This window comes from Cydia fagiglandana, chromosome 9, assembly GCF_963556715.1.
Source record: "Cydia fagiglandana chromosome 9, ilCydFagi1.1, whole genome shotgun sequence".
Classification (NCBI taxonomy): Eukaryota; Metazoa; Arthropoda; class Insecta; order Lepidoptera; family Tortricidae; genus Cydia; species Cydia fagiglandana.
The window spans coordinates 6,777,659-6,798,208 of NC_085940.1; the positions used below are offsets into that span (position 1 = coordinate 6,777,659).

General features: G+C 38.9%; 1 protein-coding gene across 2 annotated transcripts; it reads left to right on the forward strand.

Moving 5' to 3' along the window:
- The first annotated feature begins 478 nt into the window (after positions 1–478).
- On the forward strand, positions 479–2,700 carry LOC134667608 (transcription factor Adf-1-like). 2 transcript variants are annotated; one of them, XM_063525039.1, is made up of 4 exons: positions 479–722; positions 1,000–1,146; positions 1,600–1,741; positions 2,094–2,700. In XM_063525039.1, the coding sequence occupies exons 2-4, from the start codon at positions 1,014–1,016 to the stop codon at positions 2,437–2,439; spliced, it is 621 nt and encodes a 206-aa protein (XP_063381109.1). In that variant the 5' UTR covers positions 479–722; positions 1,000–1,013; the 3' UTR covers positions 2,440–2,700. The 2 variants fall into 2 exon arrangements, with proteins under 2 accessions (XP_063381109.1, XP_063381110.1); XM_063525040.1 differs by having other exon boundaries at positions 479–718.
- The last annotated feature ends 17,850 nt before the right edge of the window (positions 2,701–20,550 follow it).

The following is a 20,550-nucleotide window of genomic DNA, read 5'->3' on the forward strand; positions in this document are numbered from 1 at the left end:
CCATTTTACTATAATTAGGTAGAATAATTCGCGTCCTTTGAAAGATATTGTTTTGTTAATTCACGTTTTTGCAAAACGCGAGATCTCAATTAGAAGCGAGTTACTACTTAGAGGTCTAAGGTCTACCAATTAACTCAAAACGGTTGGTAAAGAAGTTGTGCGAAGATTTTCCAGAAGAAGATACCTAGCTTAAGTTTTAAGACTTACTTAATTACTATAGTTATTTATTACATTTCTGCATTTTCTACGTCAGTAGGTATTGTACTTAACAAACCAGCTCCACGCAGCTAAGCTTCAACCAGTCCGTTGCTAAATGCTAACGATAATAACTTCTAATAAACACCTCAGTTAAACGGGAGACCAATAGTTTACATTTTTTTAGCGAATACAGTATCTCGTAATCTAATAGCTGGTTTAATGGAGTTTAGCTGTAGATATATATAACTATAGGATATATGTATACACACAATACACACACCTACAGGAAGTATACCTTCGCGAGCACGGCAACGCGTCGCCGCGCCGCGCCGCTCGATACGCGCGGCGCGCGCGTACCGCGCGTCGCCCCTCGCCCCATTGCCACAATACCAGCCCTCCAAACAACACCCTGCTGCTTCCCGGTGAAAATTACCAATAATTAGAATAATTACCTGCTATAATTTGTACAGTTCAGTCCATTCCAGTGTCTTTATTCGAGTCAAGAAGATAGCCGTAAGAGGTAGGTAAGTTGCAGTTGAAGAATATTTGGAATTGAAAGTCGTACCTGTAAAACTATAATAGTTACCATTTATCAAATGAACTAGCTAATCAGTAACCTAACCATGGATCCCTAGCTAATTATCTAAACATTTTAATATAATTAACGAAAAAAAAAACATTTTGTATTCCCGCGCTATTGCGTTTCTTAATTTTTTTTTGTCCTAGGACAGGCTTAAGCTCTAAGCCATACTTTGCCTTGATTGTTTTTTTAAATACTTGACAGCGGTTTTTTCTTTTCAGCCAGCACATGAACGATGAATGAGTTGGATTTGATCAAGGAGGTCGAGAAACGGCCCATTTTGTACGACAAATCAGTCAGTGGGTTCAATAAAACGAAACTGAGGGATGATGCATGGAAAGAAGTCCAAGAGGCACTCAATGTGTCAGGTACCTTCTTTTGAACAATTTATTAGGTATTTTTAAAACTTTTTTCTCCATGTATAGTCAGCCAAATTATTAGCTTAGCATAAATAAGTACTTACCAGTTACCTACCTATGTATGGTGTGTGCGACGCGCCAAATAAATTCACGTAGGCAAGCTGTGCTAACTTGGCTTTCCTTTTTTCATGAGTTTTCATGAGCTGTAGGAATAGTACCTAGGTCCTACGTTACTTAACCACCGGAAAGTTAGGCAAACCGGGGGAAATTAAGTTCCATGAACGGCCCGCCACTGCTACGTATAGTTACAAACTTACAAGTATTCTTTGGTTATAAGTATTTCGCTAAACCTGAACCTTAAACCGCCAAACCTTTTCCATTTTGAAAATTGACAAATAAATCAAATAGGTAGGTTATTAATTAAGACCAGCAAGTTATTGAAAATCGGTCTTTTATCTGCAGCTGAAGCAGAGTGTAAGAAGCGCTGGCGATCCCTCCGCGACTCTTTCATCAAACTGCAGAGGACTCACGGAGGCAGGACTCGGTGGCCGTACCATCAGGCCATGAGATTCCTTCTGCCGCACTTGGACCCCGCCCACAGCAGGTACTAAATATCCAAACGTTTTTATTATAGCAATTTACACACATTACGGCCACTTAAGTCCCCTTAAACGGACCCGGTGGCCAAATCACCACACCATGGGGTTCCTGCTGCCGCAATAGACCCTTTGTATAGGTACCTGGTAATAGTCCAAAGCTGGCCTTTCTCCGATAGTATTTCTGCGGACCCGAAGGCTGAAACACCAATGGCCAATGTCAGCCAGTCACTCCTAGAAAATCGATCGAAGCAAAGCAAGCCAAAGCCTTAAAATATTATTAAGAACTATCTTGTAATAGTACGCATACTTATTAGTAAAAAATCGTCGTATTACTAATTATTCATATCACAATTACAGCTCATCAAAAAAAGAGGAAGACTCAGACACGGAAGAAGAGCGCCGCCCCCAACAGTCTCTCCCCGACCTCTCCTTCCAAGACAAGTTCGAGTATGATGAGGAGCAGCCAGCACCCAAGAAGGCCCGCCTCAACTCTTCAGAGGAAGAACCACAGAGAACTGACCCAGACGAACTATTCCTCTTCAGCTGCGCGCCTATCTTGAAGAGATTAAACTCAAAACAGAACGCGGCAGCGCGCTTGAAGATCTTACAAGTTCTGTATGAGGCAGAATTTGGATGTCAAGTGGAAATGCCGTACGTCACGACAACAGAAAATGGGTTGGGGATTATTGATGGTGTTGAATAATTTGCAGGGTTTTAAATTAATATAAACTTAAACATAAGAACTCGGTAATCTTAATACAGAAACTTCAATACCTAACGTTTGTGGCATACCGCAAGTCAGTTAAACTGTAAAACTACCTAGGCGCATAGTTCTTTTGATACAGAGATTTTTGTACGTTCGCATTTTGACGACCACTTACCAAAGTACTTGTAAAGTTTGCGTCAACTAAATTGTTTAATGGCGAAAATTCTTAAATGACAGCTGAATTAAACTTAAGTATAAAGTGACTATAATTAACTATTAACCTTGGTTTTTTTAACAGTCCCTGTCCCTGTCTTAACTCCTCAACAGATGAACCACCAAGAACTGATTCTATATAATGACTTATTCCTCTCTCTTTAGATATAATACACCGATTTCAAATACCGACCAAAAATAAACGGCAAGAAAGATAATGTATTGTTTGCTCATCTAACTTCAAAAGACATTCAAAATATTAAATTATCACACTTGCTCAATCGGATGTCAATTTTCAGAATTTTGAAAGACCGGCCATGGGCCATGCTCATTGTAGGATTCCGTTACCTATCCGTCGCATTACGCTACGTCTTACGTAGGCGAACAACGCGCGAACGCGGCGCGGCGCGGCGAAATCAATCCTTTGATGCCCATAGAAGTGTCCTACGTAAGCGATCTCGTTGCGAACGCGGTGCGGCGCGATTTGCACGCGAATGTCAGGCGGTGCGGCGCGGCGCGGCGCGGCGGCGGCCGCTTTCGCCGCGCCGCGCCGCGCCGCGTTCGCGCGTTGTTCGCCTACGTAAGACGTAGTGTTAGGCTGCCTTGAACAGACTATTACTAATTAGGTATCATATATATAACAAGCGAATTCCCTAGGGGCGTATTCACCCTAGGGCCAAGGAGGCCATGGCCCGGGCCGACAGGCTGCAAGGGGCTTCAAAACAGGGTTTGTTTCCTTATATGAGATACATTATCAGCAATAAATAGGGCGGCGAATCTAACTGGCCCGGGGCGCCAAAGTTTGAAACTATCCGTGTATCCATAAATATCCTTATCCGCTTTGAAAGATCTATATCCAACGACACCATAACGACACCTTATGGTTGAAACGAAAAAAAATATCCCCACTTTTCGTGTACTTATCCTAAATTTCTTTCATAGATTTGAATTCACCAGTTTGGCGGCGTGATTGATTTATATAATTATCCCAAATTGCAGCATTCTTTCTAGCACTAACAGACAGATAAGCCGCGGAAACACAGACGAACTAGGTGCCCCTGTTCTCCAGAGTGGTAGGTACGTATAATTATGTTTAGTTTGCGAATCACACGCTAGATGGCGTTGTTCTATCTAATGAAACTTATCTAGTACTTAGTTTTTCTTGGGATATTGACCCCAAATTATGCAGTTTTCTTTACTAATTAAGAATATATTAAGTTTTACCCTAGTTAAACTGAGGTATTCATCACTTATGGACTATCTGTATTGAACTATTTGAATTACACCACAGTGTACGGGTAATTAGATCCATATTGCCTTGGCCACGGTTCCACTTGCCATTAGTGCTTATGTGCGGAAATAGTTACGAGTAACATATTCTGTTATCGGATCGGACAGTTTATTATTGTTCAATGAATATGTTATTGTATATATAAACGGGTAATTTCCTGGTCATTAATAGGACGTATGAGAATATCACATGGGCTTATACCCGTAATAGAAGAGTTTATATTGTGTATTACGTTTTTGCTTAGGTACTTAAAAAATATAATTCAATAATAATAATTGCTCGGAGCAATGCTGAATGTGCGAAACTCCTGACTTCGTCGGCCAAACTCGGCTCCGCTCGGCTCAGCATTGCTCCGAGCAATTATTAGGGTTGGCACCACTTGACTTCCTTTTGCGTGCACGACCACAGATAAGATAATCACTTGAATTTTGACAACCCTAAATAGCCGAAAGGGGTAGTGCCATACATTAGAAAGGGATAGCATAATTCGACCCTGAACCGCTGTCAAACTTCGGTTTTGTAGGAAGTTTCCTTTCTGTACGACAGTACTATTATTTATTCCGTGGGTCTGTGACAAAGGTGCGGAAAGAGAAGAGTCATAGAATGTATTGGTTCCCCCACGACTCTTCTCTTTTCGCAGATACCTACTCAATATAGTGTGATCGCAAGGCACGAACACGTCTATAGTTCGTTTTTTTTAGCATTAGAAATTAGGTAAACAATCTTGATGTGTATTTTAATTGAAAAACACATTTTAAAAATAAGTTACGGCAAATATGTAACAATTATGAATCTAATACAATCATTTATATTCTTCTGCTTTCATAAGTACTAGTTTTTGAATTTTAAAAAGCGTTTTTCAATTAAAAGACATGTCAAGATAGCTTACCTTCTTGCAAGTTCTTTCTAATGCTAAAAAAAACGAACTGTAGATCCAGAAAAAGACATGTCATTGAAATTATTCATCGTGTGTGTGTGCTTTAATTACTTCCACGGTATAACCTACTTCCGGTCATATCAACTGCACTTTCAAAACAAGTCAATGACATACGATTACGAAGGGCTAAAACATTGTGATAGGTACGTATTTAATGTATTCCTTTTAAATAATTGTTGTTTTTTTTCGTTGTAAATTGTTTGTTATAAAATCAGGCGTGGCTCACTCCGCAATTTCGTAGCTTTGTTACAGGTAGCTAAAAGTACATCCGTTCGACCCCAATTTTGGGGTTTGCCATAAGCCGCGCGTGGCGCTGTCGCCACCTAGCGGCCATATCTGTGCTGATCGTGACTGACGCGTTTTGTTAGAGAGTGAGTCTTCTGTACCTAGTACTATTATTTATTCTGTGATAAAATTAATGAATGAAAGCAGGTGGGCGGGACAGAATTCCGTAAATTATTTCTTAGTAGGTAGGTATACTATTATTACTATTATTAGCTACATTTAATTTATATTTATAGGTACTCTAGCCACCCACACGACAACACTTGCCAAGACAAATGCAATATTTAATGTCTCAAAATAAAGATTAATAGAATAGAATGGAATAGTAAACCATTTAATAGGCTTCTGGGCGGCTAGCGGCTGCTTGAGGATAAGTTTATAAGTAATGACAGAGATATAGGTATATAATTCCGTATAAGATAAATAAAGTCTAAGAAAAAAACGTGCCTCGGAAATCAAGAAAAAGTCATTCTCGAATAGATGGCGCACACATCTTTGGCCTATTCTCGGCTAGATGGCGTTGACTGACTTGCCGTTTGATATTTAACAATTTTAACACATATCAGTGAAAGAACATGGGTCAGTATGGAACAATAAAAATTAAAAATCATTTAATCCGTAAACATATTTTTATTAATTTATACATTTTCAATTTTATATTAAGTTTTAATCGTGTGTCGATAGGTGCAGTAAATGTACCGTGACTACAAAATTTACTTTGGAAATAGCCCTCTATACTATCTGTTCTCTTAGGTAATGACAATGACATCATTTATAAGACCCCGTGCATGAACTGTTGGGGGCAGCATACGAGCCGAGCCGTCAGATTTTTGGCGCGAGGCGTAAATATGTCGTTTATGCTTCCGATGTAGCCCACAAGATGGCAGAACCTACTTTGCACAAGGAAACGTACCGACGAGAATGGTAGATGGTAGCACTTGCTTTGGCAATATACATTGTGCACATATGTTTCCGATTCAGGCCACAAGATGGTAGACCCTCCAACGCGCACGACCCCTATCATTATCATCTCCTCCTAGCCGTTTTCGGCTACAGCGACTGCTAAGCCACAGCTGAGAGCGTCGCTGGTGCGCTTTCAGGTGACTGACGTAGCCAATCTTTGCAGCAAATGTGCGGCCACATTCGCTGCAGGTCAGCACCCCTCCGACGTAATTATACATGATGGCCACAGGTGGTCTGGCCTTTAGCTCGTCACGCTTAACGTCGGGCTCTGTGCGTCACCTGGCTTCAAATTCACGCACCTGCGTCTGCACAATATGCCTCCACTGTGGACGGTCACGAGCTAGTGTCTCCCATGTTGATAGCTCTATATGAGCTCTTATCTTCATATGCCGCTTCAACACATCTTTGAACCGCAGAAACTGTCCGCCTTGCTTTCGCTTACCAGTTTGCAGTTCGCTGTAGAAGATGCGTTTCGGGACTCGGTCATGGGGCAAGCAGGAGACGACCCCTATATCGACAAAACAGAATGATGCAATTAATAGTAGGTATGTAGCCTCAATGTAGGTAACCCAATTACTACAAACAACTCATTACAAAAGGTTACAAATGTAACAACTGATGAGCTTTCTCCAAATCTGTTAATGAAATTAGTCGACCTCGCTTCGACCCTTACAATTATACCTTCAAATAATTCTAACACTGTGTGTATTCTAACTACAACCTTATTTCAAAGTAATAAAGCGTATAATAAAATGAAAATTGCAAATGCAGCGGTAAAAACAAGGTTGTGCAGAAATGCATTTGAATACAATCATACGGTTCGTGACAGTAAGCTTTGAATGGAATTAGTTGGGTCTCACATTGTCTTCTCGCAAGTATAAATATTGATTCTTACACAATTAGTGGTATGGTAATCTAATGATAGAAGGAAATAGGTAACTAAGTATAATTATACAAATAATCGTGTGGACCGCGAAACCACTTTACGTAGGTAATTAAGGTGGTCGATAAGTAAATAGGTAATAACATAATTTTTAAGAAAAAAAAACCGACTTCTATGGGGGCCGGTGAACGATTATTGTAGATGGTATACTATGTAGAAAAGGAGGTAAAACCACCCACTTTTCTACTAGCATTTCGCTTCTGTAAGGGTCGTAGTTCTAGCCTAACCTAACCCACTTCTCTGATAGCAGTTCGGTTCTGTGAGGATCGCAGTTCAAACCTAACCTAACCCACTTAACAGCGCATGCGGTGCGGTGTACGGGGGTTTAAGCGGGAGGGGCTAGTAAGATTGGCATCATCATACTTATATACTTACGCATTTTATGGTAGGTAACCATAGTGGTTTATTTAGTTAAGGTATCATAGTGGTTTTCCGGGTCAAGGTCCGGGTCCGAGTCCAGGTCCGGGTCCGGGTCCGAACCGGATCCGGGTATGAGTCCGGTTCTGGGTCCGAGTCCGAGTCCCAGTCCAAGTCAAAATCGAAATTCGTAATCACCAAATGTGTACTATGCGTTGTTGAAGAGTTCTATTCTGGTCATCATCAGCAGTTCCATTTCATCAAATGCGACAGATTTTAATGTAAATGCTTGATTTTATGATAAAAATACAAAAAAATCTATGCGTATGCCTTTAATATTTGAGGAGTTCCCTCGATTCCTTATGGATCCCATCATCAGAACTCGAGCTTGACAAAAATGGGGCTTGAAAACTTAACTTGCTTAAGAAACATAACGAAGAGGAAAAATCGCCAAACGTGAACTATGCGTCGTTGAAGAGTTCTGTTCTGATCATCATCAGCAGTTCCACTTCATCAAATGCGACAGTTTTTAATGAAAATGCTTAGTTTTCTGATGTAAATACAAAAATCTCTATACTTACGCATGCCTTTAATATTTGAGGAGTTCCCTCGATTCCTTATGGATCCCATCATCAGAACTCGAGCTTGACAAAAATGTGCATTAAAAACTTAACTTGCTTAACAAACATAACGAAGAGGATAAATCGCGAAACGTGAACTATGCGTCGTTGAAGAGTTCTGTTCTGATCATCATCAGCAGTTCCACTTCATCAAATGCGACAGTTTTTAATGAAAATGCTTGATTTTTTGATGTAATTACAAAAATCTCTATACGCATGCCTTTAAGATTTGAGGAGTTCTCTCGATTCCTCATGGATCCCATCATCAGAACTCGTGCTTGAAAAAATGTAGCTAAAAACTGAACTTGCTTAACAAACATAACGAAGAGGACAAATCGCCAACCGTGAACTATGCGTCGTTGAGGAGTTCCGTTCTGATCATCATCAGCAGTTCCACTTCATCAAATGTCACTTTTTTGGATGTATATGCTTGATTTGATGATAAAAACCCAAAAATCACTATATTCAGCCTTTAACATTTGAGGAGTTCCCTCGATTCCTCATGCAACCCATCATCAGAACTGGGTTTTGACAGAAACGGGACCAATCTGTATGCATATACATTCAATCAAAAAAAGAATTTTCAAAATCGGTCCTGTAATGACGGAGATATGGAGTATAGTCTGGCTACTGAAATTTTACCTAAATTATTGGCGGGAAATTCAAAAAATCTTGGGCTGGTCACACTTTGTGTAGTAGGAATTATAGTTTTGATACTAGACAATATCTTTGATATTCTGTGCACAAATAAGGTACCTAAGGAAATAAGCTAAATAAACGTTTAAGTGCACTCAAAGTCAGCTCACATAATTTCTACCACTATTTAAAGTACAGTCAACGACAAACACACATGTTTACGTTCCAATATTTAGATTTTATAGATATTTTTCAGAACTTTTAATTTATCCGTTTCTTTATACACTTGTCCTATTTATGAGATTCAGGCATTAATAAATTCACGTACTTAATCAAAGTAATCGGCAAATGTTAGAACTAGTACTTAAAGTATCAAAATATTTATAGAGCACCAACCTCGTATTTTGTTTACATTTGGTTAGAAGTTGTAAACATTGCACTTTTTCATTATACAACGCTACACGTCGACTTTGCACATTGTCGTAATTATTTACGAGCTTAAATAATAGTTTGTGAACCTCACTCAGCATAGAAATTATTAATATTATTTAAAATAAACCCCATAAAAACCGCAAACAATTTGAATGAATGACATAAATCGACAACTGACTTTTAGCTTTTTTTCAAATCATAGACAATTGGTGATACAACAACGAAATATCTGTCAACAATTTTTGGCTAGCCAGACTCTAACAAACATAAAAAAAAATAAAAAAAAAAACAAAATAAAAAAAATAAAAAAAAACATACAACCGAATTGATAACCTCCTCCTTTGGGATTTGGAAGTCGGTTAAAAATATAACTCGAGATTAGAGAGAAAAGCCCAGTCCAGACAGGACAATTTTTGTATAAATTGGAAATTGACGCCAATTTCATTTCTGATCAAATCGGTCGATTTGATCATTCCGTCTAGTTTAGACTACCGACAGTTACTAACAAGAAAGGGTACCCAACTATCCGACTCCGATTTGGAGAAAATGGCCTTCAAAGTACTGAAAATTTACCAAACATTCTAATTTCTGAGAAAAACTTTTTTCAAAAAAATTGATAATTAATTACTGGTTTCGTCATACATATGTTGGAGAACATGAATAAAGAATGGGGGGGAAATCGAAAGCAACATAACATAGTTCGCCTTATTATTAAATCTAAAACAATACCTACTTAGATTACCTACACAATATATTTGTGGAATAGATTATGGAAGCCGATAAACCTATGATAGAGACTAGTCTCGGGTTGCGAAATGTAAGTCGAGCACCTACAGGTGCATTACTTGCAAATCGGCCAGAGATCCGTATCCGAAGCGAACCTTAATAAATGTCAACATAAAACTGGAAATAAAACACCAACGAAATAAAAAAAAGTCAGTTTTTTATTAAAAAAAATTACCGAAGCAAGTTCCTCAAGATTTTTATTTTCTATCTATTTAAACTCGCATCACTCGTGACTCTATTTCTAGAATCTTTCGCTTGTTCGGGACTCAAAGATAGCACCCGCAGCTCACAGCAGGAAATCACTTCATTTGCTTTCTTACCTACCTATCAGCCGCTGACGTCCACTACTGGACATAGGCCTCCCCCAAAGCACAAATTATATAATGGTCACGTAGTTTACGGACATACCCGGGTCCTCATCACATACTACCTACTTATAACTATTTTTTATTTAAGACAATTTGGACATATCTAGAAATTTCAAATGAAAAAAGCAATAGGTCATACAAAATTTGTTGTAGAACCCTCCATTTTATGCAGGTACATTGCGCAATTGCACATGTTGTTCACATAATTATTACAATTACGTGACAATCACACACATCGCAACACGAACACGTGAGTTGTAAATATGTAATACTATTATCCATTCATTAATTAATACTAGACTATTTCGTTATTTGTCTAATTGTTTATGGATATTATTGCAATATCTGCAACTTCGCATTCTGAGCGCACGTGTTTTTATTTGCAAGGTGTATACGGGTGCATATATGTCGTAGTCAGATCGTATAATCCGCCGTATTACATTACGGCTAGCCGTTTTCAAAAACAGGGGCGTTTTGAAATGCGGCGGTTCGACGATTAGCCGGATTGTCACTGCGATACGTTCTTCAATAAGGCGGCCCACGTTTAGCCGCATCGTACATTGTAGAGTGACCAGTTCTTTCGGTCGCCTACGTAACCGGAGTTTGACAATGTTTGCAATTTAATTTATTTCTACCATGGTCCCACCGCACTACATGTGTTTCTTTTCCAAAACATTTCCTTCACAACTTAAATAGACGGAGCCCCGCAAGCGGGGCTCCTATTTCTGGGCGGTTTGCCCTTCGGGCATCTGAAGTTACCTAACGAACCTAACCTAATTACCTACCTACGCTTTTTTCCCCAAAGTGTAATGTTTTCACGGACGTCTCACTCAAGGCCTGTTCACTTCCTAAGAAAGTTATGTCCCCAAATAATTGCGCATGTGTGCGCCTTAAGCTTCTATGTGTGGTTGGCCTCCGGGAAAAAGTTGCGAGTAATAAAAATAAAAACATTTTTCTACAGCAACATTGCTCCCAACTCTGATTTAAATTATCACGAATTTTTTACAATATTAATCATAAAACGGGACTTAAAACGCTTAAAACTTAATTACATGCGATTAAGTTTTATAATGAATATTTGCTTCCAACTGTCTTTATCAATGTTCATAAAATATATGGAGGGTAGGTACGTCTACCCACCATAATAAAAAATATATTTGTCAATGACTCTGTCCAACTGCTGTGGTTAAAGTTCATAACGAAAATTTTATTTATTAACTCTTTAAATAATACATACAACGTGTACCGCTACGTACCACTTAAGACTGTAAGTCTGTACCTACATGGATTACAGCAATGCACATAGAAAATGTGCTAAATGCGGAGCAACGGCTGTTGAAGCAGCCAGAGTGAAATTTACAACTTTAGTGGGTTCAGAAGGAACCGAGTCATAACGCATCTGGAAAGCGTATTAATTAACCGTGAAGAAATGTATGAATACAAGTTGGAAATCTGTGTAAAATGCCGCGTGTGTAAAGTGTAGTGTATCTGTGTGTAAAGTGTAATAGGTAGGCATGCCTAATGTTATTTGTATAAAAGGTACTGAAAACTTTGTGAATGCGCTTTATTAATGTCTATTTTTTTATTAAGTTGCCAGTTTTCAGTGTATATTTTTATATGTAAAACATTTTTTAATAAATAATATATATAATGTTAAACATAAACAACTTAAACATAAACATGCCTTTTATTTAATCAATTGATAATACCACAAACAAGGGGTAATATTTGCATCTTGCATATATTTCGTGATATGAAGATAACAAATATGTTTATCAACAAAATTACTACCTACCAATACCCGCCAGGCTAAACCGGTTGTCAACTTTAGTTCCATTGGTACACAAAGACGGCGCCACTAGTATAAACGTATAAACGGTTGGGGACATTTTTTTTGTATGGAGTTACCGTTCTTCTCCTAGTGAGTATTATATTCTTTGGTCTCACTTAATCAATAGGTAGGTAGGTTAGGTTCGTTAGGTAGCTTCAGATGCCCGAAGGGCAAACCGCTCAGAAATAGGAGCCCCGCGAAGCGGGGCTCCGTCTAGTTAAGTTGCGAAGGAATTTTTTTTTTGAAAAGAAACAGTCCGTTAAACTCCAGATTTGATGGACACCCCAGCGTTCGTCAGGCAGCGCCACGAGTGTTAAAAATGGGAACTAAAAACTGTCAAAGCGGCGGCTAATGACTCGCTGTATTACATCACGGCTAGCCGTGTTGAAGAACGTATGGCGCCTAGAGATGGGCGCCAGCGGGTAAATACCGGGAAAATACCCAAAACTACCCAATCTACCCGATATTTACCCGTATCTACCCAAATTGTTGGGTATTTAAAATTTGTTGGTATAATTGAAGAAATTCATTATATAACTAAGATATATCAATATTATTATCGTATAAATATGAAAATAAGTTAAAATAAAGTATACAAATCACAATCTCACAACTTTTTTGTACACAATTAATTTTTTTTCGTGAATTTTTTTTTATACCTATACACCTACTATTTTTTAGTTGTTGTCATATTTTTGGTTTTGATATTTCTACATTTTATTTTATTTATCGTTTAATACAGTAATTTTTTCGTTAGGTATATGGCCAAATTTTATTTACTATAACCAGTTTGGATGAAATTTTGTGTGTATCTAAATTGTTTGATCTCAACCAGATCCCGAAAATGAGGATTCGAGAGCCACATAAATCCGCCACTTTACCGAAAACTTGCCAGAAATCAGCACTGACGAAATCGAGATGCTCCTCAGGCAGCTTAAAAATGGAAGAGCCCCAGGCGAGGGCGGCGTTACGAGCTTCTGAAAGCGGGAGGTAACCCTGCACTGAAGGAGCTCCAGAACATCTTTAACGCCGTTCTTTTCGATGGGAGAACCCCAGAGGTGTGGAGTAGGAGTGTAGTCGTGCTGTTCTTCAAAAAGGGAAATAAGGCCCTATTGAAGAACTACCGACCCATTTCGCTCCTAAGCCACATCTACAAGCTGTTTTCGAGGGTCATCACGAACCGCCTAGCACGAAGACTCGGCGAATTTCAGCCACCGGAGCAGGCCGGATTTCGAGGAGGATACGGCACCATAGACCACATCTTCATAGTGCGGCAGATTATACAGAAGACTGAAGAGTATAATCGGCCCCTGTGCTTAGCATTTGTGGACTATGAGAAAGCCTTTGACTCCATTGAAGTCTGGGCTGTTCTGGATTCCCTGCAGCGATGCCAAGTCGACTGGTGATATATCCAAGTGTTGAGATGTCTGCACAACGCAGCTACCATGGCCGTCCAAGTCCAAAACCAGCAGACTAAGCCTATCCCCATGCATCGTGGTGTGAGACAAGGGGATGTGATTTCCCCCAAATTGTTCACAAATGCATTGGAGGATATGTTTAAAACGCTCGACTGGAAGGGACATGGTATTAACATTAATGGCGAATACATCTCACACTTGCGATTTGCGGACGACATCGTCACCATGGCTGAGACGTTGCAGGATTTAGAGCATATGCTGACCGGTCTAGCTGATTCTTCTCAACGCATAGGTCTCCGGATGAATTTGGACAAAACAAAAGTTATGTTCAACAAATGTGTTGCTCCGGGACCTATTTCAGTACAAGGGGCTGTTCTCGAGGTTGTTCAGGAATACGTCTACCTCGGGCAAATACTGCAGTTAGGAAGGAATAACTTCGAGAAAGAGTCGAATAGAAGGATACAGCTGGGCTGGGCATCATATGGGAAGCTGCGTTGAGTCTTCACGTCGTCAATCCCACAGAGTCTGAAGACAAAAGTCTTCAATCAGTGCATCCTACCCGTGATGACATACGGAGTCGAAACGTGGACACTCACGGTAGGGTCAGTCCATAAATTCAAAGTCGCTCAGCGAGCAATGGAAAGGGCTATGCTCGGAGTCTCTCTGAGGGATCGTATTCGAAATGAAGTCATCTGTCAGAGAACTAAAGTCGTCGACATAGCCCACCGGATTAGCAAGCTGAAGTGGCAGTGGGCCGCTCATATTAGCCGTATAACCGATAACCGTTGGGGTAGACGAGTTCTCGAGTGGAGACCGCGCATCGGCAAACGTAGAGTAGGACGCCCTCAGACTAGATGGAGCGATGATCTTCGCAAGGCGGCCAGCAAGAGCTGGATCAAAGTTGCCGCAAATCGTGCTCAATGGCGTGCAATAGGAGAGGCCTATGTCTAACAGTGGACGAGAGTAGGCTGATGATGATGATGATGATGATGATGAAAACACAAATTGACCCAGTATAGGTGGCACTGCTATCGGTATATATATAGCCAATAGTGTTTTCAAACAATCCAGGTACCGGTTGAAATATATACACAAAATTTCATCCAAATCGGTTTCAGTCAGTAATTTAATATTAGGTGATATACCGACAGCACCGCCACCTACCGGGTCCAACAGTTTTTCAAACCATCCAGATACCCGTTGAAATATACATATATAATAGTCATATACACAAAATTTCACCCAAATCGGTTTCAGTAAATCGAATTTGGCCATATACCGATAGTAGCGCCATCTACCGGGTATAATTGTTTTTCCCAACCCTTCAGGATCCCATTGAAATATACACACAAAATTTTATCGTTATCGTTCCAGCCGTTTAGGAGGAGTAGGGTGACAAACACACGTATTGTAGAACGTATATTTAAGATATTAAGCATTTGTCAATTTTCTTAGTCAATACAAATATTATACGTTTTATAATAACTACATGAGTATCAAAAAAACTGTTATTTGCAATATCTCCATTCAATTTACTACTCCGTTTCCAACTTTTATTTATACCCACTCATTTGGGTAGAAAAGGTAAATACCGGGTAGATTGGGTAAATACCCGATAAATACCCGATATCTACCCCGGGTATTTACCCGCCGCCCATCTCATTGGCGCCGAATACATTCCGGCGGATTCTCATTCAGCCGCATTCAATACGGCTAATCGTTAAACCGCCGCATTTCAAAACGCCCCTGTTTTTGAAAACGGCTAGCCGTAATGTAATACGGCGGATTATACGATCCGACTGCGACATATGTCTATATATATATATATATATATACTTCCGAATGCCGGATGATTCTGAAAATGAACTCTCATCATCATCATCATTTCAGCCTTTATACGTCCCACTGCTGAGCACAGGCCTCCTCTCATGCGCGAGAGGGCTTGGGCTATTATATATATAGTCCCCACGCTAGCCCAATACGGATTGGGGACTTCCCAATGCGGATTGGAAAATGAACTCTGATATAATAGAATTATGGTTATTTTCGGAAACTTACACACTTATTAAGTTTTAAATATTAAAATTACGGTAAAAACATATTTCTCACCCAAAAGTAGGCCCGGTTCTTAAGCTTGCCTACCTACTTTAATAATTTGATAGCTAAATCAATAAGTCAACTAAACTCAAATGTGACATTCCTCTAGTCATCGATATCTAAGTAAACCATGAAGGTCTAACACTCTCCCTCGTTAATAGATTCAAAGTCAGGTTAGAGATTGAGACGTGTTGGTGCTTTTCTATTTCTTGTACTCCGGCGTAGCACGGGCTCTGTAGAGTTCTCAACCGTATCTGGCAATGTAGTTGCCTGTGTCTCATCTAGGGTTGGAGGTTCTGGTGCTACATCCATGGGTATAGGTAAGGTTCCTACGTCAGACACACCGCTTTGCCTAGTACTTGGGCTCGGTACATTCTGTGCATCATTAACCCGTTCTGGGGGTGCAGTTGTTTCCACATACGGTTGACTTGGTGTAGGCTCTGTGATAGGTGAACTTGGCCTGGGTAAATAGACGTATGGAACATCACCGCTACATGACGTCTTTTTAATTTGATCTGTATGTCTCTGATGTAATTTTCCTTCTACTTCGACTTCGTAGTGAAGTTTCCCTTTTCTTTCCGTAATTGTTCCAAATTTCCACTTGTTGTCGTCGTACATTCTTATTTGAACTCTATCACCTCTTCTGAATTCCTTTTTCACAATCTTGTCGTCATTATCATTTTTCATCCTTATCTCTGGTACTCTCTTGACTAAGTCTATCCTTGTCCGATATAATCTTTTAAACATCATTTCTGCTGGGCTCAAACCCGTAGCACTGTTTGGTGTTTTCCTGTACATCATTAGAAATCTATATAGCTTGTCTTGTAATGTACCCTCTTCATTTGCCATTGCTTTCAGCTTTCTCTTTACTGTCTGTACATATCTTTCGGCTTGGCCATTCGTCGAAGGATGAAAAGGAGCAGTAAATTTAGCCTGGATTCCATTTGATTTAAGAAATCTTTGCATTTCTTCTGACCGGAACTGTCTGCCGTTGTCTGAAACTTGCGTAATTGGTAGTCCAAATGTTGTATATAGCTTTTTAAGAATATTTATTGTTGCTGTTGATGTAATTGAATTTGTTGGTGTTACTTCTAACCACTTTGTATACGCATCCACAACAATAAGAAAGTAATGGTTCATAAACGGTCCGGCATAGTCTATGTGTACTCGGCTCCATGGCTCTTTCGGATATTCCCAAGTATGTACTGGTACTTTGGTTGGATTCTTCTGCATCAAACAACATACTTTGCATTTCTTTACCGTATTTTCAATGTCCGTATCAATATGTTTCCACCAAATGTAGCTTCTGGCTAAAGCTTTCATTTTAACAATACCTGTATGGGCCGTATGAAGTTCTTCTAATATTTGTGGTTGTAGCTTCTTAGGTATGACAATTCTTATTCCATAGAAAATGCATCCGTTTTGCAGTGAGAATTCATGAAGTCGATTAGGGTCGTCTCTACCCGACTGTATGTCCATGTAAAGCTTTTGTAGCTCTGAGTCCTTCATTGTAGCGTCTTTTATTTCTTGTAAGGTTATTGGCATCTCTGATATTTGATTTAAGTAAAACGCGTCATCATCTGTAAGTGTATCTTTTGCTGTATCTGTAGGATTAGGTAGTCTTGAAAAATAATCGGCATTTGCATGTTCAGTCGTCTTTCTCAGCTTTATATTATAATCAAAACCTGCTAAAAAATTTGCATAGTGTACTAGTCTGATCGCAGTAGTAGCAGGTGCCGCTTTTTCAGGGTGTAGTATTCGTGCTAATGGTTGATTGTCGATGATCAATGTAATTTTTCGTCCATAGCAGTATTGGAAAAATTTCTTAAGTCCCCATATCAGTGCTGCCGCCTCTTTATCTAGCTGACTGTACCCTTTTTCTGCTTTAGATAGAGATCTTGACGCAAAAGCGATAGGTCGTTCCGTCTTGTCTGGCATAATGTGTGATAAAACCGCTCCAAATCCTGTAGGTGATGCATCTGTGGCAAGTGTCACTTGTAAATTTGCATGAAATGGTATTAATACTTTATCCCCGCATATCTCTTCCTTCAATTCATTAAAAATCTTATCACATTCTTTTGACCATACAAACTTGGTATCTTTTTGCAACAGCTTGTAAAGTGGATTTAGTTTTGAAGCAAGATTGGGAATGAATTGTTGGTAGTAATTAATCATCCCCAAAAAAGTACGGAGCGATGATACGTCTGTAGGTCGTGTACTATTTTTAATGTCGTTTACCTTATCTTGCATTGGATGAAGGCCTTTTTCATTTATCGTGTGTCCCAAGTATGTAATTGACTTTTGGAAAAATTGACATTTCTTTTTATTTACATGTAATCCGCATTCCTGTAATTTTTGGAATACCGCCTCGATTCTCTGTAGTAGTTCCGTATATGTGCGTCCTTGTATGGCAATGTCATCGAAAAAACAGGCTGTACCTTTCATTCCTTGCAGGGTTTGGTCCATGTATCGTTGCCAGATGTTCGGCGCTATTTTAACCCCAAACATTAACCTCTTCACCTTGTAGGTGCCTTTGCATGTACTAATAGCTTGCATTGCGGCTGTTTCTTCATTCGTCGTCATATGTAAATACGCCTGATTAATGTCTAGCGTGCAAAAGTATTTCCCGCCGCTAAGTTTCGAAAATACCTCTTCTATTCTAGGGATCGGATAGTTGTCATCTTCCAGGTTTTTATTTAATGTAGCTCTAAAGTCTGCGCATAAGCGTACCTTCCCAGTTGGTTTTATCACCGGAACTACTGGTGTGCCCCACTGAGAATACGTTACTTTTTCTATTATCCCTTCTTCTTCTAATCGGTCTATTTCGGCTTCAACCTTGTCTTTAAGAGCAAATGGTACTGGACGTGGCTTCAGAAATATAGGTATAGTACCATCTTTTAACTTAAACGCAACTTTAAAGTTTTTAATTTCTCCCACTTTTTCCGAAAATAGCTCTTCATGATCTTGTAATAATTTGTTCAGTTTATCTTTAAATTCTTTCTCTGTAACATCTTCTTCCGTAATTGTTTTTATGTCAAAATCTATATTTAACGCTCTCAACCATTCTCTTCCAACGACTGTGTCTACGTCATCATTGATTACGAATATTCTTCCAACAATCTCTTTATTTTTGTATAGGATTTTGACTTTGCATATTCCAATAGGTTCCATTATTTGTTTGTTGTATGCACGTAGCTTTATATGTGTATTTTGTAGTTTCACGTTTTTAAAATTCTTTTCAAAGTATTCTTTAGAGCATGTAGTAACTGCAGCTCCCGTATCCATTTCAATAGTGTGCATTTTTCCATTTATCTGAAGTGTAATGTTGAATTTGTCTGTAGATGAGTTATTATGTATTTTCTTTATTTCGTATATTTCTTCTTCACTTTCGTAGTATGATAGGTCACTATCCATATGAAGTTGTTTTTGTTCTTGGAAACAGACTGACTGTACATGTCCCTTGGTGTAACATTTCTTGCAGTATAATTTATTTCTCAGTTTACATTGATTAGCTTTGTGGTTTTCTTTTCCGCATCGGAAGCAAGTGATGTTATCCTTCGTATTATTATTTCCGTTGTATGTATTTTTATTTTCATTTTGTGTATTCGCATCTCTTTTATATGTATTTCTGTTTTCATTGTATGTACTTGTATTACCATTGTATGTACTGTTTCTGTATCTATTCTTTATTGATATTTTGTTTATGTTAGGCTCTATTTCTTGTCCCATTTCTTTCGTTTCAGATTTGGATGTTTCTATAGCCAAGGCAATCTTGATTATGTCATCAAACTTTGTATCAGGAGATTCTTGTAGCAGTTTTTCTTTAATTTCAGAGCTTCGTAGTCCGCGTATGAATTGGACACGTAGGTGTGTGTCAAATGTTGTTTTGTTGCAATTGTGGCAGATGAAATTGCATTTACCTCCTATTTCTTTGAGTCCGGCTACATAATTGGCAATACTTTCACCTTCATGCTGTAATCTCAGGCAAAACTTGTGTTGTTGTGCTACTTCACCGGGTTCGGGTGCAATTTGATTTTTCAATATCTTTACTAGATCGTCGTAAGACTTTGATTCAGGTGTATTCGGCGCTGTTATATTTTTCAACACTTGGTAGTATTTCGGCCCGATGCAGTTTAAGAAAATTTGTAACTTTATATTTGCATCCGTAACGCCTTTAAGAGTAATGTAATTTTGTAGCCGTTGTAAATAACTATCGAATGTTTCGTGTAATTCATCGTAAGGTTGGAGTGTAATTCCGCTTACTGGTTTTGTATTTGCGCTTTGGTTAAGCAATGCGTTTTGCAAAATTATTTGTTGGCTTTGCATACCTTTCATGGTTTCCATCATCTCGGCGAGCACTTCTGCTAGCTTTTCCATTGTAAAGGAATTAGTCAACTAGCTGTAGTTTGAGGTACCGCGGATATAACTTCGCGTGGAATTATTGTATTTTTATTTTATTCGATCATAACTCGTCGCCATTCTGTTGTATCTCTAATTACATTAAATAATAATATAGAAATATATACGTGCTTTATTTGATAGCTAAATCAATAAGTCAACTAAACTCAAATGTGACATTCCTCTAGTCATCGATATCTAAGTAAACCATGAAGGTCTAACACTTTTAATAAGTGTCGATAGGTTCATATTTGTGTCCATATTTGCTAGTACAGTGCCAACAAACTGCCCTGCAGTTTGGCAGAAGAAAAACTTTTGTAAAATAGGGTTTATTTCATCTGAATAAATGATTTTTTATTTATTTACCTGCACTAATATGTGACAAAACAAAGGCGGTAAAAATATATGATGCGCTCTTATTGCATTACAAATAAGACCGTGTCATATATTTTTGCCGCCTTGGCTGTGTAACATATATGGTGACTGTACCATAGATAAAACTGCAAATAATGATGGGCTTTTTTTAGTTCAGG

Coding starts and splice junctions, on each gene's coding strand:
- LOC134667608 (XM_063525039.1), top strand. CDS start 1,014: ATGAATGAGTTGGATTTGATCAAGGAGGTCGAGAAACGGCCCATTTTG. Junction 1,147..1,599: donor AGAGGCACTCAATGTGTCAG/GTACCTTCTTTT, acceptor TTTTATCTGCAG/CTGAAGCAGAGTGTAAGAAG. Junction 1,742..2,093: donor TTGGACCCCGCCCACAGCAG/GTACTAAATATC, acceptor TCACAATTACAG/CTCATCAAAAAAAGAGGAAG.